The 23,594-nt window shown below is 35.9% G+C and overlaps 1 protein-coding gene across 1 annotated transcript in view; it reads right to left on the bottom strand.

Moving 5' to 3' along the window:
• Window positions 1–7,003: 7,003 nt before the first annotated feature.
• Window positions 7,004–23,594, bottom strand: part of CRISP1 (cysteine rich secretory protein 1) — a 31,895-nt gene continuing 15,304 nt past the window's right edge. Inside the window, exons 4-8 of the mRNA XM_040473744.1 lie at window positions 19,927–20,017; window positions 18,702–18,850; window positions 15,401–15,498; window positions 13,097–13,185; window positions 7,004–7,590 (exon numbers count right to left, since the gene is read on the bottom strand). Coding sequence (XP_040329678.1) covers window positions 7,463–7,590; window positions 13,097–13,185; window positions 15,401–15,498; window positions 18,702–18,850; window positions 19,927–20,017 — 555 coding nt within the window. The 3' untranslated portion in view covers window positions 7,004–7,462. The remainder of the gene's footprint in view (window positions 7,591–13,096; window positions 13,186–15,400; window positions 15,499–18,701; window positions 18,851–19,926; window positions 20,018–23,594) is intronic.

Below are 23,594 nucleotides of genomic sequence, written 5' to 3' on the forward strand. Positions count from 1 at the left end.
ATATGTTTACTAAGGTTCATTCTATTTTCATCCACACTGAATGGATTTTTTTTCCTTTTGGAAAGATTTCAAGCATCAGCTGAATTTCTACAATAATCAAAAGAAAGGGAGGTAATGGGAGACAAGGATTCAGCCACTCAGCTGGTATTTTCTTTGGCTTATTTATTTACAATGAAGATCTACCTTCATAGTATTTTGGTTGCGCACTAGTCTAAGTCTATTTTCCTGTAGTGGTGATTGAACACAAAGGGAGAGATATCAATACAGATTATTAATACAGAGAGTGATGTTTGAAAAATCAACTTTTATATATGACACAAGAAATTGAAATAATCTATTATTTGTTCTATTAATAACTGATTGAAAATTCATGGCATCATTATATCAGTTACATTTCTGTTGACAATTAATATGAAATATATGTTTCACTATGCTATGAAGAGATTCTGGGTACTGAGATGACCATTAACCCATATGCCTATAATTGCCAAAATGCCCAATTTAGTCACCTGAATTATGAAAAGAAGTAGACCAAGCTCTCATTAAATATTAATATTTAATGATACAGTAAACTCTGTTTTGAAACTAGACACAGCTACAATGTTTGCATTGCAAAAAAATTTCATGAGTTCTTCTTATTATTAAAAGGAGGGACACCGGGGTCGCTCAGTCGGTTAAGCATCCGACTTTGGCTCAGGTCATGATCTCGTGGTCAGTGAGTTCAAGCCCCGAGTCGGGCTCTGTACTGACAGCTCAGAGCCTGGAGCCTGCTTCGGATTCTGTGTCTCCCTCTCTCTCTGCCCCTCCCCAGCTCGTGCTCTGTCTCTTTCTTTCTCTCTCAAAAATAAATAAACACTAAAAAAAATTTAAAGGAAAAAATCAGTTGTGCAATTTTTAAAAACTTATTTAAAGCAGGACTAGATTTATAAAGCTACATATCAGATATAACAGTTGTGGCTGGATGTTTAATTCACACTTTTTAAAGTATATGCTGTACCTTCCTAGCATTTTGTTGATTCCCTCACCTATTTACCTTTTTCTCTAACATAGTACTCTTACATAAAGAGTAAGATAACTTATTTTTTTACATTTTTATGTTTCACATATTGTTGTTGTTTTGTTAGTGACTACAAAGGATATCAGATAGAGGGACAAAATAAAATGACTAAACCGTCTGAACCACAAATATTTATTCTCTTAAGGTCTTTAATACTGATTTCCTACTGAACTCTATAATGAGTTATTCACTCACATAGGCATAGAATAAGACAAATCCATGATGTGAGGACTTGAATGGGAATTTTAATTTTATTAAATTGAGGCAAATAATAATCATTTAAAAATAAACAAGACAAATCATCTCCAGCTCAACCTAACCCTGTGAGAGATATGGTGTGCTGCTGAGATTACATTTGCATTTCATAGTCGCCTAAAGATCCAGAGTGAAGCTGCAAAAAAACATGAACAGCCAGAAAAATACGGTCTAAAATTTTTTGTTGCAATGAAATATTTCAAAAGTGATTCCTTCCTTAAAATGTTAACAAAATAGTGATTAGAAGCTATAGAGTTCAAATAAACAGTAACAGGGGCACCTGGGTGGCTCAGTTGGTTAAACGTCTGACTTCAGCTAAGGTCATGATCTCGTCTGTGAGTTCCAGCCCTGAGTCTGGTTTTGTGCTGACGACACAGAGCCTGGAGCCTGCTTCAGATTCTGTGTCTTCCTCTTCTCTCTCTCTCTCTCTCTCTCTCTCTCTCTCTCTCTCTCTCTCAAAAATAAATAAACATTTTAAAAATTTAAAAAAAAACACAAAGAGTAACAGTTATTTATCATTTTTAAGTTTATTTATTTTTGTTAGAGAGAGAGAGAGAGGGCACACTTAAGTGGGGAAGGGGCAGAAAGAGAGGAAGAGGGAGGATCCCAAGCAGGTTCCATCCACACTATCAGTGCAAGAGCCTGACTCAGGGTTTAAACCTATGCACCAGGAGATCATGGTCTGAGCCGAAATCAAGAGTTGGATGCTTAACCACCAGAGCCACCATGGCTCCCCAAGAGTTACTTTTCTGATACTTCGAACACTAAGTTTTTTCAAAATGTAGCTTTAATTTGGTTTTATTATTATAAGATAAGGTAACAAATTGTTTAACCAAAACTTGAAATCGGAGCACCTGGCTGGCTTAGTATGTAGAGTCTGAAACTCTTGATCTTGGGGTGAGGAGTTTGAGCCCCACATTGGGGGTAGAGATTACTTTAAAAAATAAATAAACTTAAAAAGAAACAACTTGAAATCAAATTAAGCATGCCTGTGTAAATGCCTTCTAATATACACACCCAGGAATCTTCTTTTCTTACATAAATTTTTATTACTGAAAAGTTTACAACTTCTAATAGGAAACAGGAAAATGTCACTAAGGCAATCTGTCACTGAGTTTTCATAAAACACCTTTCCATCACTATCATAGATATATCCTTTACCTTCTGAAGGCCTGCATAGTGTAGAGCATGCTTTCTAATTAAATGACTATTTGTTTATCTTTTATTATAAGAAAATTTAAAATTTATTATAAGAAATGTATTAATCTATTATAAAGATTATAAGAAATATATATTTGGTCTTCAGCCCTGTTTCTGTTCACAGTTCCCAAAAACCTTGGAATATTAAAAGTGTTGAGGGTGATAAGGGTGTCTTTTGTCATGTTGACCTTTGGAAAGCAGCCCGCCCCACCCCTCTTATCCTCCCCCCAACCCTGACCTCCAGGGAAGGGACCAGGACTGAAGGTTGAATAAGCCAATGTCCACAATCATGACATTGTAATGAAGCCTCCATAAAAACTCAAAAGGGAAAGCTTTTTAATCTTTCTCTTTTGGAGTACTTCCAGGCTTAGGGAACCAGGACATTTTTGAGTGTCATTGAGCCCAGGCTGCAAACTCCATAACAGGAACTTCTTTGTCAGGCACCTTGCCTTATTTATGTCTTCATCTGCCTGTTGAAACATTGTTTCCCTGAGTTCTATGAGCTGCTCTAGCAAATTAATCAAAGGTAAGGAGAAGGTCACTGGAATCTCCAATCTGTAGTTTGTAAACCAGAAACGTGCGTAAGAGGGGCACCTGAGTGGCTAGGTTGGTTAAGTGTCTGACTCTTGATTTTGGCTCAGCTCTTGATCTGGTGGGTTGTGGGTTTGAGCCCCGTGTCAGGCTTTGTGCTGACAGCACAGAGGCTGCTTGGGATTCTCTGCCACTCCCCTGCTCATGTTCTCTTTCTCTCTTTCTCACTCTCTCTCTCTCTCTCAAAACAAACAAACAAACAAACAAACAAACAAATAAACAAACTTAAAGAAAAAAGAAACAGACAAGGGCTTGCCTCTGACATCTGATGTTGGAGGTAAGAGACAGTCTTGCAGAACTGAACCCTTAACATAGGGAATCTGATGCTAACTTCAAGTAGATAGTATCAGAATTGAGTTGAATTGTCAAACACCATGGAGTCTGAGAATTGCTTGGTGTGGTATGTGAGGGACCCACCCCTCCCACCCCACATCAGCATTGAGTCCAGGATCCCTAAAAATAATTACATCCAATTGAATAATTTTTGCACTGTGATATAAAATGTGGATTCACCCATTATAATATGTTGAATATAACATTGCCACAAGGGAGAAATAAAAATGAGAGAGAAGAGAGTTGTAGTCTAGATAAGGTCTAGCTAAAGGAAAGACAAAGAATGAGAATATGTTTCTTTGTGTATACAGCATTATGTAGGACCAAGGAGAATTTTTAGACAGATTATGAAGGGGACAAGGAGAACTCATTCTAACAGCCTTATCAGAAACATCTCTGAAGAATATAGATACTACAAAAAATGGCCGGGTGACACCAAGTGTCTTACAAATTAGAGACCTAAACAGTACATGCTTATTCTCTGTCCCTCATCTAGCCCTGGAGATGACAGAAAAGAGACAGGAATTTTGAGAGTCCTTTTTTTTTTTTTTCAGTTTTAAAATGGATGCAATGTTTATGGACCGTAGGATGTTTGCATCCTTTTGTTTTCTGAGGGGGCACGAAGACATGGCCTCAGTTCTAGAAGTTGAAAGACCAAGTAGAGGAGATGGGCTGCTGTATAGGATAGTCACATTGTTTCTCTCTCCCTCATGCCCTGATAAGGTCAAGCCAGTGACTGAGAAAGGAAGGGCTTAATTGGGGTAGCAGTTGGAAGGGGTGTGAAATTTGATGAAATAAGTACTAAGTATGCCTGGAATTTAGATTAGAGTAGTCAGCAAGGTGCCAAATGAAAGGAAATTGCAAAATTTAAGTTGGAAGAAGAAACTTGTTCCCTAATGATGAGTGTCCTAGAGATAGATTCTAAATATGTGTTACTCACCCTTTGCCAATTACAGAGTAATGTTCAGTGTTAAGACACTGCTGGGGGCAGGTAGAGTGGAGAGCCAAGAACATAGAACCAGAAATATACTTAATTCTGGCAGCCTCTAGTCCTTTTTAATTAAAAGGGTTGCAGCCAGGAACAGAAGTTGCAAAATACAGCTGCAGTGATGTTATCTTGAGGATGGGAAGTGTGCATTTTGGGGGATAAAGGGTAAGGAGCAGATGACCATTGACAGTAAAATAAAGCCTCTCAGAACTAATGTCTTTTTCCAACTCTGCCAAACACACCGTGAATAAATGGAAGACAAAGCCCTATCTGATCTTTGCAGACTTAACTACCCAAACTAACAAATATGGGGAAATTTTCAGTATATCAAAGTTATCTTCTGATGTTGTGAGAGAAAGATAACAACAGAGCATTTGCCAAAGGAAGCTGAATTATTAAAAAGTCAATACACATTTGAAATAAACACAAATGTCATTATAGAAAAATACACAATGAAAGTGTAAATGGTCAAATGTTTATGAATCATAACCATTTGGAAATATTGGAAATTAAAAAATAGTTGAGATGAAAAACTCAAAAGGAAAGATTGCAAAGTCAATGAGATACAAATGTAGGTAAAGTATAAATTAGTAAGAAAAAACATAGGTGGAGAAATTGCTTATGTATTGGAACATCTTTTTTGATTGCTGACTTTTTATCTAGCTTCTGTGCTGAACTATCTAATATAGTTAACTATAAATTTTAATAGAAAAAATATAAAAGTAACTTAAGTGATATTTTTTTGAAAATTTAGAAAAATCATTGTCACAGTCTTTTTTTTTAAAGTTTGTCTATTTATTTATTTATTTATTTATTTATTTATTTATTTATTTTTTCAACGTTTATTTATTTTTGGGACAGAGAGAGACAGAGCATGAACGGGGGAGGGGCAGAGAGAGAGGGAGGCACAGAATCGGAAACAGGCTCCAGGCTCTGAGCCATCAGCCCAGAGCCTGACGCCGGGGCTCGAACTCACGGACCGCGAGATGGTGACCTGGCTGAAGTCGGACGCTTAACCGACTGCGCCACCCAGGCGCCCCTGTCTATTTATTTTTGAGAGAGAGAGAGAGAGAGCGAGAGAGAGCAAGAGAACACGAGTTGGGGGAGGGGCAGAGAGAGGGAGAGGCAGAATCCAAGCAGGCTCCGTGCTGTCAGCACAGAGCCCCATGCGGAGCTCCAACTCATGAACCATGAGATCATAACCTGAGCCAAAATCAAGAGTCAGCACTTAACCGACTGAGCCACCCAGGTACCCCCATTGTCATAGTCTTTATCATCTTTGTTAATTCTTTGTTAAGTACTCCCAGCATATTATAAATATTCCTTAATATACTGGGAAATTGGAGAGAGTTACAGGCTGATCTAAGAATATGAGACATACCACATCCCCACTATTATTCAATGGTTCAGGATATATGATCCCTAAACTGTCCAGGGATCTCTGGGCTCTCACCAGTGAAGGAACAATGATGCCCTTTCCTATTAGAGAAAATATGATTATGAAAATGCTGTCCAAACTGCTTAACCCTTGAGAACATTTTGAAAATTCACAGTGACCCCTAATTTGGACCAGTTGTCAGTCTGCACATCTTGGACTGTTCTATTATACACGTCTCCATACAAAACTGCATAGAACCAATTTTTATCGTAGAGCTCTTATAATTGAGAATCAGGGCTGTGTTGTCTTTGCTCATGGCATCAAATAAAAGTCATTAGTCTGGCTTTTCTTTAGGTTTCCCTGTAATCAGATCAACTTTTGTGCCCATTTGCTCTCCACTGTGAATCCAACAACCTAATCAGACTTGTCCTCAATACTGCTCTTCACTAGCTTTGCTTCACAGATCTTGTGGACATGCCTCAGTATTACGTGTGCACACGTGTGTGTGCGTATACACACACACACACACACACACACAGTTTTAATGGAACAGTGTGTTCCAGCTTTTGAGTCCAATCATGAGAGTGACTCTGAAGTTACCCTGAGATTTCTTTCCATGTGTAAGTGTGTTGCTGTGTGCACAAACACTCCTGATAAGCTCTGGTCATGGAGTGATGTTGGGAAGTATTCAAAAAGTTGCATTATAATTTGTGTCACATTTCCTTATAGATATTTAGCATATGAAGTTCATTGGGGATCACACAAAAAATTCTCATCCTCAGAGTAACTTGGTTTCTACTGACTCTTTCTTACACATGATATGACCAATGATGAAAACCTAGAGAATTTTCTTTTATATAAACTTGTAGAAAGAAAGATCATATCTATGGGGGGAAAAAAGAACAAACTGAAACTGAAAACAAAACACCAGGTGCTGGGATCTCTGTGTGGTCATACACTTTAGCAGGTTTCTTTAGTGTTGAGATTCACTAATATTTATGTCTGCATTTGAAATAAGGGAGACAATATCTTCTATAGTTGTATTATATTTTGTATATAATCAGTGCTGAATATATATTTTGTTAAATTAAGGAAAACAATTCCACCCCTGCTTTACAAATGTAGATATCAAACAATAAGACATTTAAATCACTTCCAATTAAGCAATTTGTCTTGCAAGTAATAAGACTGGACTCTTTGATTGCTTTGTGAATTATTTTAATCATCAATTTAAAATAGAAGTAAAGTTAAGATATAAAGAATTACAGTGCATGTTAGTTGGGCAGGAAAGACAAACATCGAGGAGGTAGCAGGGGAAGGAGTTAATAGCAAAATGACAAAGTTATTGTCAAGGGGCCAGTTATACCATGAGTTGAATTTTGTCAACCTGAGAACTACAGGTCACATGATTTAAACGTGGGGCAGGTGTTGGGCTGGACGCTTCACTTCTGTAGTAAGGAACATTAAACCAGTGTTGGATCAGGACAGGAGTGGGTGGCATTGATGTAAATCTACTGATGCCTGTATGTGCTCAGTAAAAATTAGGGTCTCACATGTAATTAAAACCAAATGAAACTCAGCAAAAGCTACAGAAGCAAAGTAAGGTAGAAGGTGTAATCCAGCAGACATTTTCTAACAGCACATTATACTTGCAAATATATTATTTTATCTCCGTGTCACACAGACAACTAGCTTTGCAGAACTGTTGAACCCACTGGCGGCTGCATCCAAAACTACGTTTTTGTGTCTTACAGTTATTGTATTCATCATAGTAGAGGCAGGGGTTAGCTGGAAGGACAAAGCATGTTTACACCGTATTATCTCAAACATTCACCATCACTGAAGAAACAGATAAACTTCTCAAACACATAAATGAAATTATCCACACCCCACATGTCCAAGGCCTCTGGAAATCACCAATCTTTTCTCTGTAACTGTGTGTTTGGTTTTTTAGATTCCACATGTCAGTGAGATCATATGGTATTTGTCTTTCTATATCTGACTTATTCACTTAGAATATGCCTTCAAGATCCATCCCTGTTGCTGTAAATGATAAGACTTCCATTTGTTTTATAGCTGAACAGTATACATAGTGTATACACACACACACACACACACACACACAGATACACAGTATACTATACATAGTATATACTACACTATATACAGAGAATATATATATACATACACATACATATATACATATGTACACATATATACATATATATGTATATATGTACACATATATACAGATATATGTGTATATATATATATGTATATACACACACACACCATATTTTCTCTATCCATTCATCTGTCAATGGACACTTAGGTTGTTTCCATGCCTTAGCTATTATAGGTAATGCTTCAAAGAACATAGAGGTGTAAATATCTTCTTGAGTTAATGTTTTTGGTTTCTTTTAGATAAATATCCAGAAGTAGAATTGCTAGATCATATGTTAATTATACTTTTTAATATTTTGAGGAGCCTCCATACCATTTGCCATAGTGACTACACCCATTTACATTCCCTTTAACTGCACAGAACGGTTTGTTATTTGCCACACCCTTGCCAACATTTATTATCTCTTGTCTTTTTTATGAGAGCCATTCTAACAGGTATGCATTATATCCCTGCATTTCCCTGGGGAAATGATGTGATGTTAAATACTTTTTCATGTACCTGTTGGCCATATGGGCATCTTTGGAAAAATGTCAATTTAGTTCCTCTGCCAATGTTTTAATTGGATTTTTTTAATTTAGCTTTCTAATTTCTTTATATATTTTGGAGATTAACTTCCTATCAGACATATGATTTGCAAGTTTTTCCCCCATTCAATAGGTTGTCTTTTCATTTTGTTAATGCATTTCCTTTTTTGCAGAAGCTTTTTAGTTTGATGCAGTCCCACTTGTTTATTTTTGCTTTTGTTATTTTCGCTTTCAGTGTCAAATCCGAACAATCATCACCAAGATTGATGTTGAGGAGTTTGCCCCCATGTTTTCTTCTAGGAGTTTTATGGTTTCAGGTTTAATGTTCAAATCTTTAATCCATTTTGAGTTGATTTTTGTGTTCAGTGTAATATATGGGTCCTGTTCCATTCTTTTGCCTATGACTGCCTAGTTTTCCCAACACCATTTATTGAAGAGATTGTCTGTTCCCTTTGCATGTATTTGGCTTTTTTGTTGTAAATTAATCAACCATGTATGAGTTGGATTATTCCTGGGCTCTCCATTCTGTTGCATTGATCTATGTGTCAGTTTTTATACTAATACCATGCTGTTTCGATTACTATATGTAGCTTTGTAATATAGTTTGAAACCAGGGAGTTTGATACCAATAGCTTTATTCTTTTGTCTCAAGATTGCTTTGGCTAGTTGGAGTCTTTTGTTGTTTCATATAAGTTTTAGGATTATTTGTTCTAATTCTATGAAAAATACCATTGAAGGGGCACCTGGGTGGCTCAGTCAGTTAAGCAACACATTTTGGCTCAGGTCATGATCTCATAGTTCGTGGGTTTGAGACCCACATTCAGCTCTGTGCTGACAGTGTTGAGGACCCTGCCTGGGATTCTCTCTCTCTCCCTCTCTCTCTGCCCCACCCCTATGCATGCTCTCTCTCTCTTTCTCCCTCATTCTCTCTCTCTCTCAAAATAAATAAACTTAAAAAAATACCATTGGGATTTTGATAAGAATTGCACTGAATCTATAGGTAGCTTTGGGTCGTATGGAAATTTAAAAAATATATTAATTCTTCTAATCCATGAACATGGAATATATTTCTATTTATTTGTACCTTTTTCAATATATTTCATCAATGTCTTAAAATTTTTGATATATAGATCTTTCATCTCCTTGATTAAATCTATTCTTAGGTGTTTTTTCTTTTTGATGCAATTGTTTTTTTAAATTTCTTTTTCTGATAGTTTGTTGGTAGTGTACTTAAAATAATGGATTTTTGTATATTGATTTTGTATTCTGCAATTTTAATGAATTCACTTATTAATTTCAACAGTTTTCTGGTGGAGTCTTTCTGGTTTTCTATACATACTGTCATGTCATCAAATAGAGACTGTTTAACTTCTGCTTTCTGATTTTAATTATTTGTATTTCTTTTCTTGCCAAATTACTCTGATTAGGACTTCCAGTACTATGTTGAGTTAAAGTGGAAAGAGTATTCATTCTTCTCTTATTCATGGTCTTAGAGGAAAAACTTTTCACCACTGAATATAATACTTTTTGTGGGCTTGTCATATCTAGCCTTTATAATGTCGAGGTAAGTTCCCTGTATACCCAGTTTGAGAGTTTTTATCATGAAAGAATGTCAAATTTTGTCAAATGCTTTTTTTGCATCTATTGAGATGGCTATATGATGTTTATTTTTCATTTTTTGGTGTGGTATATCACATTGTCTGATTTGTGGATGGTGAGCCATTCTTGTATCCATAGAATAAACTCCACTTGATTGTGGTGTATGATATTTTCAGTGTATTGTTGCAATTGTTTTGCTAAAGTTTGTTGCTCTTTTTGCATCTATGTTCATCAGATATATTGGATTGTAATTTTTTTTTTTTTCTGCAGTGTTCTCACCTGATATTAGTATCATGGTAATGGTAGCCTCATAAAATGAGTTTGGAAGAGTTTTAGAAGTATTGGTATTAGTTATTTAAATGTTTGGTAGAATTCACTGGTAAAGACATCTGGTCTCTAGCTTTTCTAAGTTGGGAGGTTTTTTATTATTGATTCAATCTTCTTCCTAGTACTTTGTTCACAGTTTCTACTTATTCATAGAACATAATTATATTCACAGAATATAATTATTCTGTCATTCAGTCTTGGTGGGGTCATGTTTATTTATTCATAATTTAGTCTTTGTAAGTTGTATGTTTCTGGGAATTTATCCATTTCTTCAAATTAGTTGTTTAATTTGTTGCCATACAGTTGTGCATAGCATTCTTATGTTCTTTTTGGTTTGTGTGGTATATGTCTCTTCTTTATAATGTCTCTAATTTATAATGTCTCTAATTTATAATGTCTCTGTTATAATGTCTCTTCTTTAATTTCTATTTTTAATTATTTGAGTCCTCTATTTTCTTCTTTTCCTTCCTCCTCCTCCCCCTCCTCCCCCTCCTCCCCTTCCTCCTCCTCCTCCTTCTCCTCCTCCTTCTTCTTCTTCTTCTTCTTCTTCTTCTTCTTCTTCTTCTTCTGTGTGACTAAAGCTAAAGATTTTTCTGGGTTATCTTTAACAAAACAGCTCTTTCATTGATCTTTTCCATTGTCTTTTTGGTCTCTATTTTATTTATTACTACTCTGATTTTTGTTATTTTCTTCCTTCTGCTGACTTTGAGCTTAGTTTGTCTTTTCTGTAATTGAGGAATAAAGTTGTTTTGAGCTCTTTTTTAGCTGTTGTTAATAGAGGTATTTATTGTTATGAATTTCCCTCTTAGAACTAACTGCTTTTACTACTGTTATATACACTATATTAATTTATATAACTTCCCTATTTTATAAGCATGAATTTTGCTTTTATAAAATTTATTTGATTACACTAAGTTGATTATACCTACATATCCAGGTCTTTATATTTTTAGGCTTGTTTTCATTCCAGGGTGGCCCAATTTTAGATATCTATCTTTCTTCAATATTTCATATATTCTCATGCATCTGTAGGTGATCAAAGGGTTTAAGATATGCATCTTCTGTGTCATAGATTTAACCTTCTTAAGTAATAGTTTCTCTTTTCTACTCTCATTTTACTTCTCTGACATTTTTTTTCCACTATAGACATTGCTTTTATATTTTGGATTAAGAAAATGTACCCCATTCAGCAAACATAGATAATTAGTAGATATTTTCTTTCTCAAACAACATTTCTTTCTAGAAATGTGGTGTAAAAAGTGAAGTTGAAAGTGAGACAAAAGGAAGAAAAGGAAAGAATAAAGGAAAAGGAGAAAGAGAATATCTATCTATCTATCTATCTATCAAGAGAGAGAGAGAATTTGAGAAAGATAAAAAGAATCCATTTTCCTTACTTTAAAAGTAAATAGAGGCACCTATGTGGCTCAGTTGGTTAAGCGTCTGACTCTTGGTTTCTGCTCAGGTCATGATCTCATGGTTTATGAGTTTTAGCCCTATGTCAGGCTCTGTGCTGACAGTGCGGAGCCTGATTGGGATTCTCTCTCTCACCTTCTCTCTGTCCCTCCCCTGCTCACACACTCTCTTTCTCTCAAAATAAATAAATTAACTTTAAAAAAATTAATAAAAGTAAACAGAATGACTTGGTCAGGTGTAGGAAAACAAGTCTTCTGGCTTTCCAAGTCTGAACTTAAAAGATTTTTTTTTTCTGGGTTAGTTATTTCTCTATGAACTTACTGAAAATTTTCTTAACATTATCCTCAGGGATTAAGGAATTGTTTTCAGAAGGCTCTAGAAAAAGGAACTTTGCCATCTAAAGGAAATTTTGCTATCTAATTGGATGCCATTTAGTGAATACCACGTTGTAGGTAAGGTTTATTTAAGAATTAAAAGGAAGTAGGGGCACCTGGGTGGCTCAGTTGGTTAAGTGGCCAACTTCGGCTCAGGTCATGATCTTGTGGTTCACAAGTTCGAGCCCTGCATGTGGCTCTGTGGTGACAGCTAGAGCCTGGAGACTGCTTCAGATTCTGTGTCTCCCTGTCTCTGCCCCTCTCCCTGTTCATGCTCCATCTCTCTCTCTCTTTCTAAAAAAAATAAATAAATAAACATTAAAAAATTAAAAAAAAAAAAAAGAAAGAAAGGAAGTATTGTAAGGGGACAGTGTGACTATCATCTAATATGTTCTGATGTGTCAGTAGGAACATAGAGGAATAAAGATCACTCAGTAAGAAATTACCTGCCCTAATAAGTGGTCAGGCAGGTAGGGGAGTTATGGAGTAGCAAGAAAGCTGAGAGTGCTGGTATCCTGAAAGAGTATGTCTAATTCCAAGGCTGCAATGAGAGAACCCAGAAACTTTTTTATAGATCACAGAAAAATTTATACTTCTATTTACATCTTATCCAGGTTTCCCCTATTAGGGTCATTAACTTTAGGGTGGGAACTTGAGTTTAGGCCTAGGCATTCTAATTTCCATTCCAATAGATTTAATCAATCATCTTCTTGGTCACTCTGGGAGAGTGATCTTTGGGAATATTGATCTTTCCTGTGAGATGGTTCAGATAAAAGTTATAGAAAAGTGCAATATTGTCAAATGCTTAATTTTAAGGACACATGGCTCCTGGGTCAACAGTCTACATTAAGCAAACTGAATGTAAAACTTACTACAAAGTTTATTTTCACAGTCATTTGGACAGTCTTCACATGGATCTCCCACATTATAAGGTTCATTCCTTTTGGCAAGATCATTGCCCCTTAAAAACAGAATAAAGAAAAAATTGATGTAATAAAATTGATGTTTGAACAATGCATATAAAAGTTTACTTACTTTTTATAACAAACTTTGAAAACAGTTTTTGAAAACCACTTCTAGATAATGATTATAATATTTAAGATCGGTTTAAGATTTCTAGATTTACAATGATGAAAATTTATCTTTTTGAATGTATAACAGGTAACTGTGGGGTCCCAAGAATGTTTTCAGACAATTTACACCTATTTGGACAGTCAAGTTCTAACAGGATTGGGGCCTATGAACAGTCAAATCTTACCAAGCAGAAGAGCTTTAGAATCACTTATAATAGGTCATTTTTCTTTATTTATACTCATAAGGACTTGGTGAATAGTCATGTAAAAGAGGATGTTAAGAAAATTTTGAGTCTAATTGGAGATGTTCTAACTTCATCTTGCATGATGTCATGAAAAACTTGATACATGTTGCTGCTTGTGTAGAAACACAGGGAGCATTGTAAAAGATGAAAGTCCCTCAGTATGGCTAAATCTAAAGTGACAGATTTGGGGGAGAGAGAGTAGAGAGAGTCTCTAGTTCTAAGCTAATATGAAATTCAGAGAAGACAGTCTTACCTGCAGACATCTAAAAAAAAAAAAACAACAAAAAACAAAACAATGTGGATGATAGCCAATTCTTAATATGCTTGGAAAATAAAATAAATGTTAAGCATTCTATTTGATAATTTCCCCCCTTTGATATCTGAATTGTTAGAATTTCACTTTATTTCCTCCTACTTTTTTTTTAACTAAGCTTTATTCCCAATGTAGTACTTGAACTCATGACCTTGAGATCAAGAGTCTCGTGCTCTACCAACTGAGCCCTCTAAGCACCCCTAAATTTCACTTTATAAAAGAATATTATTACTTAATTTAAGAAGGGATTTTTGTCAGACAGTTGGGCTAATCTTTGCCATAGAAAATTATCCTACCACATCTCTGTATGTTTTACTTTTGTGTATTGTCAGAAATTCACTAGAGACCACCAGCCCCAGCAAAGATTTAGTACAATTTATGTGTTGTAGATGCAAAGAGATCTTACTGCCTTCAATACTAATTACATAGATAGAATCATAACAAATATTAACTACTGAAATCAAGAAATGACAAGACCACAAAATAACTCATATAGAGCTATTATATGAATATATCTATTGAATCTATACTGATATTGGAGACCTCATTTGAAGTATGAATATGGTAGCATATTACCAGATAAATAGTTTTTGCTGATTTATATTGAACATCTTTTATTTTGCAACAAAAATGAGGGATAACAGTTAAACATCATGTAAACAGATATTTGTGGTAAACTATTGGGGGAATATATCCTGTTCTGAACAGTCTCTAATTTTTCATAATTACCACTGGAGCCATACAGTGTGCCCTTATGGGATTCTGCAATCATTGTCTGAAACTGATTTTACTCTATAACCACAGTTGATAGGGCAAAGGAGTCCACTTATTCTTCACTGAAGCAATCATATTATCTCTTGTGGGAATTGTACTCATACCATGATAACATGGAAATTTAATTTCTAAAGAAAAGACATATACTGAGAGACTAAAAAGCTAACCATGAGAACACTTCAATTTTTGTTTGTTTACTCTTGATATTCCACTATATTTCTGCCCTTGCATTCTAAATATACTCTTGAATTGCTTAAGTAAATATTGTTTCTTTGCTTATGCTAATCAATAACACATAACAAGACTACTGGTAATAGCTTTGATTTTGGACATTCTACTAATGAGATATAAATTCATTTAAAAAATATGATATAGGGGCATCTGGGTGACTCAGTCGGTTAAGTATCTGACTCTTGATTTCAGCTTAGGTCATGATCTTATAGTTCGTAAGTTTGAACCCCCCCATCAGTCTCTGCCTGACAGTGCAGGCTTTTTGGGATTCTCTCTCTCTCCCACGACTTTGGTCCCTCCTCAACTTGTGCACATTCTCTCTCTCACTCAAAATAAATAAATAAACTGTAAAATGAATATGATATAAATAAAAATACATGTGTGATATTTTAGGTATTGGCTAAATGACATTTTATCCCTAAAGTTCTGCTTAACTGAAGTGAAATATTTGTGTTTTCTTATGTAATGTTTGAGAAACTGGATTATGTAAGGAGGATATATTTCTAACAGCTATGTGAAACAAAGCTGTATAATACATACTCATGACAATAGTGACAAACATAGAGATACTGAGTTGACATTCTTTTGGGGCATGATGAGATTCCACACCCAATGAGGTAAGAAGTGGCCCAAACTACCTGTAAAGACAAAGAGATGTTTTTAATTAATAATTTGATGTTTTGCTAAATGATTAAAATACGTATATTGTTACCCATGGCTTAAAATAAACATGTTTGCTTCCAGTATTCTTTGAGCATGACTTATTAGGAATTCATAGAAATAGCAAGATTTCCATGTGTCTGGACAACAAACATGCATATGCACACTTAGTGGCCATCCCTAATCCTGGCTCATTCCCTTATCAAATCTATGTGGACAATCAGATAACATGATGAAGACTGCTTGGTGGTTATGTACAAAATCAGGGGTGTCTGGGTGGCTCAGTCGGTTGAGCATCTGACTTCAGCTTAGGTCATGATCTCAGTTCGTGGGTTTGAGCACCGCGTCGAGCTCTGTGCTGACAGCTCAGAGCCTGGAGCCTGCTTCAGATTCTGTGTGTGTGTGTGTGTGTGTGTGTGTGTGTCTCTCTCTCTCTGCCCCTCTCCTGCTCATGCTCTGTCTCTCTCTCCCTCTCTCAAAAATAAATAAAGATTAAACAAAATCAAAGCATAGGAGGAAATTTACTTAATCACCAGGGAAAAGGCATAGTGTAGAGTTATGAATTGGCCTTTGAAGCAAAATGACTCAAGTTCAAATTCTATCTCTACCACTTTCTGGCTGTATGGTATTTACCAATTTGATTTATATCTTGAAATTTTTGTTTTTAAAGTGGGATATAATAATATCATTTTCTACATCATAGGTGTATAGTGGGTATTGAACAATAAAATTTTTAAGTGTTTGGAAGAGGAAATATTATTATCTGAGTATGATGTAACTAAAGGTCTTATGATGTAAATAGTGGGTCTAGTCTACCTTTATCTGAAAGAAATAGAAGGTAGGAAGTGATGTCACAAATTTGTCAGATTTTTAGCTCTCGGGGTGACCATTTTATTTTTATCCTCTGTTCATAAGGTAAATTATATGAATACATAGTCTAATGTTATAACATTCTTGGATTCCTAGCACATACCCTTTTTGTACAAGGGTATCAATCTTAAAATAAGAATTCTACTTGCTAATCATTTATTTAGAATTTCTGCATTGTTATCTATAAGTGATTAAGTCTATGATTTTAAATAGGCAGATAGTCTTGAAAAGCAGAACAAAGCTGGAAGTCTTATATTTGCCAATATCAAACCTTACTACAAGCAGTGGCACTTACATAACAATAGACAGATAAACCTATGAACTGAAATAGAGATTCCACATATAGATCTTCACATGTATGTTCTAATGATTTTCAAGAAGGGTGCCAAGACCATTCAAGGGGGACAAAAAAAGTGGGAAAAAACTAGATATCCACACACAAGCAAATGGACAGTACCTTATACCATATAAAAAACTTAAAATGGATCAAATACCTAAGTGTAAGAGTTAATATCATAAAAAACTCTTCGAAGGAAACACAAAGAAAAACCTTCATGATATTGAATTTTGCAGTGATTTCTTGAATGTGACACCAAGAGCGCAGACAGAAAAGGAAAAAATAGATAAATTGGACTTTACCAAAATCAAAAATCTTTGTTCATTATAGCATTATTATTATCAGAGTGAAAAGGCAGTCCATGTAATAGGAATTAATATTTGCAAATCCTATACCTGATAAAAGATAGATACCTAGAATATGTAAAGAACTCTTATAACTCAACAACAAGAAACCAAAGAACCTGATTTAACCCAGCAGCTCTAATTAGAGATGGAATCTCTAAGGAATTAATTTACAAGTCATAAGTGTGGGACCATGATCTGATAGGATTTGTGTCCTTACAAGAAAAGGCACTAGAGGCACTCGAGCGCTAGCTCTGGTTCTTGTACTCTCTCTTTATTTCTCTCTTTCTCTCTCTCTCTCCACTCCGCCCCTCTCTCTGCAAGCATTAGCAGAGGAAAGGAAAGGAAACTCCATGCAAGGATATAGTGAAAAGAAGACAGGAAGAGAGCTCTCACAAACTATGCTGCAGAAATTCACAGACTTCCAGCCTCCAGAATTATGAGAAAATAATTTCTGTTGTTTAATCCATCCAGCCTGTGATATTTGTAATGACAGCCCAAGCAGACCAATACAGTGTGTGGATGTGAAAAACCAGAAACTTCATTGCTGCTGGGAATGTGAAATAATGCAGTTATTGTGGAAGACAATATGCCAGCTCCTCAAATAATTAATTATACATAGAATTTCCATATGATCCAGAAACTCCACTTAGGGGTGTATACTCAAAAGAATTGAAAGCAGGATATGAACAAATATTTGAACTCCAATGTTCATACTAGTCTTATTCTAGACAGCCAAAATTGGAAACAACTTAAATACCCATCAGTGGACGAATGGATAAACAACCAGTGGTAAACAGATATGATGGAATATTATTCAGCCTTAAAAAGGAATAAAACTTTGACACATGCTACAACATGGATGGATGTCAAATGAGAATATAATGCTAAGTGAAATAAGGCAGACACAAAAGGACAAAATTTTTATGATTCTAGTTATATGAGGTACCTAGAGTAATCAAATCCATAGATACAGAAAGTAGAAAGGTGATTGCCAGAGGCTGGACACAGAGGAAATGGGAAGTTGTTGTTTAACAGGTGCAGAGCTTTAGTTTGGGAAGATGAAAAGTTCTGAAGATATATAGCGGTGATTTCTGCATAAGAATTTGAATACAGTTAATGCTACTGAACATTAATTTACTGCATAATTTAAAAGTAACTAAAATGACAAATTTTATAAAACATATACATATATTATATATGCATATATAGATAATTATTATGTGTCATATATGTATGTATACATAATATATGTGTATATAAATAATATTATATACATATAATTTTTTACAATAAAAATAAACTAGAAAGAAGAGGATTCTCTGTACTATAAGGTACTGGTATTTTCATTCTTTACAAATATCAAAAATGTAATATATAAGTGACGTTTTATGATTTTGTTAATTTCCAGAAAATCAAATGTGTAAAAACGGAGACTAAGCAGTTAAGCAGCTTCTCCAAGCCAGCTATTGAGGGAATCACACTTCCTTGTGTTCCAAATGATAGCAGGAACTCAGTGGGTCAAGTGTAAGTTTGCAGGAAAAGGTAGAATGATTTTCTCAGTCATCTATGTTCCACACATGCTTATAGTCATTTAAACAATGTGTATATTTGCAAGTATGCAGGTTACCTGAGTATAATGCTCAATTGTTATGCCATTATCCATTGACGTCCATTCCCCATACTTGAAATATTTAGATTCGTTGTACCAGATTTCAATTACATTTGACCATGAGATAGCATAAGATGTCAAATGCATATTTTCTCCACAAAAAGTATCTGAAAGGGAGAAAACAGTCTGTGTCATACTCTATGAAACCTGGAAATATAAGGACACTTTCCTCACTTCCATTTTACGAATGTTTCTCTTATCATCTAAGCAATGTCTTATAAAAAGAAAGCTGACTCAGCTGTATCTCTGCTGGCAATCATCTTTCCCACTGATGAGTGAATTTGTGGTACTTAGGTTTGGTGAGAAGTCGACAGTAGGAGATGATGTGCAAGCTTGGAAATCAGCTCGACATTTCAGTCTCCAAGCTGATGGAGAAGGGTGAAACCAATCCAAGCAGCCTGTGTGTTGTAACAGGGCCTGTGACTTGCAAACAGCTACCCACAGGTATTCATTATGCAAGGACCATGAAACAAACATTTGCTCATTTAGCCATCCACTGGTGATGTGGGTTCTTGACCAAACATGGTATTCAGGAATTATCTACCTTTCTCTGAGACTCATATTGCTAATTCACAGGTCAACAATATTGGGCAAAGATGCCCAATAACCTGTAAATATGGAAGTTTCATTAGTATCTTTGAAATATTTTGTAACAAGCAAGTATCTCAAAAATGTTAATAATGTCTACTTGTGTAGGAAGTATTAATGGCTTTTCTGGAAACAAGCAATGGACATTTATGTCATGAGATGGACTCATTTTTGAGCACCTAAATTTGTTCACATGTACAGCCCAGTAGACTTGAATATAACTCACCTATCATCTGTATTAGTATTTCAAAGCCAAAGATATCCCTAATGCATTGTTGTGTGTAGCTGAAATATCTACATAGAATAGACAACTTCCAGCTATCCAGCTCTCCATCCAGTTATCACTGTATTACTCAACTATTCTATAATGTTGAGACTTTTGATTCTTGTTTCTGATGATCAGAATCTGGAATTTGAAATTCTGAAATATCCAAGTTTAAAAATTGATAATAATAAAAGTGTAGTGGGCCACAATCTACTGCCATTTATGGGGCCCATATAATATACCAAAAGACTTAACTTACCCTTGCCAGGTTATTTAACAATCACCGAAGACTTCTGAGTACCAAGGTGAGTCATGTAGACATATACCTACTTGTAATTCGCCTCCTAGGTGCGCTGCTCTCTCTTAATTCGCACTGTGTTGACAACATTCTGGCATTTTGTGCAGCTTCCTCACTCCAGTCCTACAGTGGAAGAGTACAGTAGAAGTGCTTGGTCTTATTGGTATTTCCATGATAATATTTTAATTTATTGTTTCTAAAAAGCCAAGGTTAGCAGTATCTTCAATTGTATAAGCTAACAATTTAAAAAATATTATTAAATGTTCTGGTTAGAAGAGGAAGATGAAACTTTCAACTTACTACTTTAGCCCTTGAATTTACAAAATCAAAATTTGGTAGTAATGCTCAGATGTAGCATTTCTCTCTCAGAAGTATGAAAGAGTTTAAGTAAATGCTTTCTGTAAAACAGATCAGGGTTAGAACTCCATTCTGGTTTTTTTTAAGTTTATTTATTTGAGAGAGAGAGAGAGAAAGAGAGAGAGAGAGAGAGAGAGAGAGAGAGAGAATGCAAGAAGGGGAGGGTCAGGGAGAGAGAGGGAGACACAGAATCTGAAGCAGGCTCTATGCTGACAGCTCAGAACCTGAAATGGGGCTCGAACCCATGAACTGTGAAATCATAACCTGAGCTGAAGTTGGACAAATAACTGACCGAGCCACCCAGGCGCCCCTCCATTCTGTTATTTGATAGTAGTTTTATCTCTGAAATATTATTTAATCTCTTTGAATATGTTTCTTCCTCTATAAAATGTGACCCTCAATGCCTAATAGCTTGTTCTAAAGTTTTAATGTAATAATTCATGCAATACAATTATGATATGACAAATCTTATACTATGTGCTCGGTAAATAAATGATGGCTATGTACAGTGTCACACATCTCCATCTAAAATGACAAATGATAATAAAAGATAGTAGCTAATACTACATGCCAGGATCTGTTACCAATTCTGTATGTATATTCCCTTCTTTTGGCTCACAGAATCTCCACAAGAGAAGTACTATTATTATCCCCATTTGCAAATGGGGAAAATGAGGCACAGAGATGTTGCATAATTTCTCAGGATGACACAACCAATAAGGAACCAAAAAAAAGTAGGATCCAGCTTATTATACCTTCAGAGTGTATGTTCTTAACTCTTAATGTGTGTCAACTGTGCTGAGTTGAAGAATTTTGTCAGGTGTATCTCCAAGTAAGTTTAAAGGCAGGAAGTCTATATCACCAGTTACGGGACTCTGTGGCAAAATTCTCCCTAATACTCTTTAATCCTCACAGGGTGTACATCCACTTAAAAGACTGTATCAATATCTTCACGCAACACATTATCAAGAAAAGTTGTAGGCCTTGTTTTGTAATATAGACTGAGACATAGGTCATTCACTTACTCTTCAGAATCAGTTTTGTATGACACCTAACTGTGGGCTTTGATTGTTTCACGCAACAAAAGTTGTATTTTACTGGTGGATACATTTTAACTGAGGGAGTAAAGATGACACAACACATCCCATTAAGTCCCAGGATCTCCTGGCAGTGGGAATATCATCATTGCATGCACTAATAATCTTGCCTACTATGACCAGGTTACCAAGTGATTAGGACTAGAAATCATCCGGATAATTTACAACTAGTTGCTTTTTGTGCATGTTGTGATGCACTAGCAGGTTGCTTTCTAAACAGAAGCACTTATTTCCTTGCAAGGAGTCCCACACACTCACAGCTCTCTTGTCTGTCCTTTCTAAAAATTGTCCTCATCCAGGAGCAAAATCACTTCCTGGAGGTAGTTTGTACCCAACAACTGGTAGATGTGGGAATTGTAAATGACAGGCCACCTCCCTCCAACTTAGGACAATTCAGAAGGGCCATCCTAGCTGTACAGCTTCCTGAAAAATTAGCTGAAACCTCTGTCATGACAATGTCACAACCCAGCTTTTCTATATGCCCAATGCTGCTTCTCTCTCTACCTCTACAGGTAGGTGTCATTCTGGAGATTGTTCTCCAATAAACATCCTGCGTGCTAATCTCCATCTGAGTATGCTTATCTTGTATAACTATCTGAAACATTCATTACATACTATCTGTGGTTCAGACCTCTTTGCAGAATCTCTCTAGAATATTACCTCTGATTAATGGTGGTAAGATACTCCTTTTGGAGGGGGCAGTCATGGGTGGCTCAGTTGGTCAAGTGTCTGATTCTGGATTTTGGCTGAGGTCATGATCTCACAGTTCATGGGTTCAAGCCATTTGTCGGGCTGACAGCACGGAACCTGCTTGGAATTCTCTCTCTTCCTCTCCCTCTGCCTCTCTCCTGTTCATACTCTCTCTCTCAAAATAAATAAACTTGAGAAAAAAAGATACTCTTTTTTGGGTGATGTATCCATGATTAAAATCACAAGTGAGTATTTATGGTTATTGCACCAAAGCTATGAATTCTGTCCTTAATACCTGATTCCATTTAATCAGCTTCTAACCTTATGTATGAAAACTTTTCTTTTTAGAAAACCTCTGCCTGGCAGTTATGACCAGCTTTTCAGCCCTGCTGTAACTCTATCAATTCCTTTCTTTCCATGTCCTATATATTGTTTATGGGAACAATTCAACTCCCATATTTCCTTTAAAATATGATTCAGTTTGGGGCACCTGGGTGGCTCAGTCCATTAAATGTCCAACTCTAGATTTTGGCTCAGGTCATGATCTCGAATCTCATGAGTTCAAGCGCTGCATTGGGCTCTGTGCTGGCAGTATGGAGTCTGCTTGGGATTCTCTTTCTCTGTCTGCCCCTCCCTATCTCTCTCTCTCTTCTCTCGAAGTAAATAAGTAAACTTTAAAAAAATAAAATATGATTCAGTTTTACTGGTGCGCTTAATTTATTGTCTTGATGGGGCGCCTGGGTGGCGCAGTCGGTTAAGCGTCCGACTTCAGCCAGGTCACGATCTCGCGGTCCGTGAGTTCGAGCCCCGCGTCGGGCTCTGGGCTGATGGCTCAGAGCCTGGAGCCAGTTTCCGATTCTGTGTCTCCCTCTCTCTCTGTTCCTCCCCCGTTCATGCTCTGTCTCTCTCTGTCCCAAAAATAAATAAACGTTGAAAAAAAAAATTAAAAAAAAAATTTATTGTCTTGATCTTTCATAACTTTACACTTCAGCACTTGAATATATTTATTCTTACATTGTGCTCTATTTCCTTTGTAGTTACCTTTAATTCATAAAAAGTCTCTGAAATCAGAAGTTATATTTTCCATTTACTCTAAAATTTTTCTTTAGTACCTCCTAACTGTGTTTGCTTTCCTGGAAACCAAGAAGTTTGAACCCTGTTTGTCCTAAGGGAGGCAAATAGTTAAGAGCAGGTGCCTGGAGTTGGACCATTTGCATCTGAATCCTGACTTATCCAGTACTTATTACTTTGGATGTTAGCTAATTTCTCTGAGGTTCAGATCCATCATCTGCAAAATGGAGATGATAATATAATCTACATCACAGAATTATTGATTTAAATGAATTAATGTAGGGGTGATGGTGGCTAAGTGTCTGACTCTTGATTTTGGCTCAGGTCGTGATCTCATGGTTTGTGAGATTGAGCCCCATGTGGGGCTCAGTGCTGACAGGTGGAGCCTGCCTGGGATTCTCTCTCTCCCTCTCTCTCTCACAAAATAAATAAACTTAAAATAAATAAATAAATAAATAAATAAATAAATAAATAAATAAATAAAT

The sequence above is a fragment of the Herpailurus yagouaroundi genome, unplaced genomic scaffold, assembly GCF_014898765.1.
Source record: "Herpailurus yagouaroundi ecotype Mexico unplaced genomic scaffold, PumYag 139, whole genome shotgun sequence".
Lineage (NCBI taxonomy): Eukaryota > Metazoa > Chordata > Mammalia > Carnivora > Felidae > Herpailurus > Herpailurus yagouaroundi.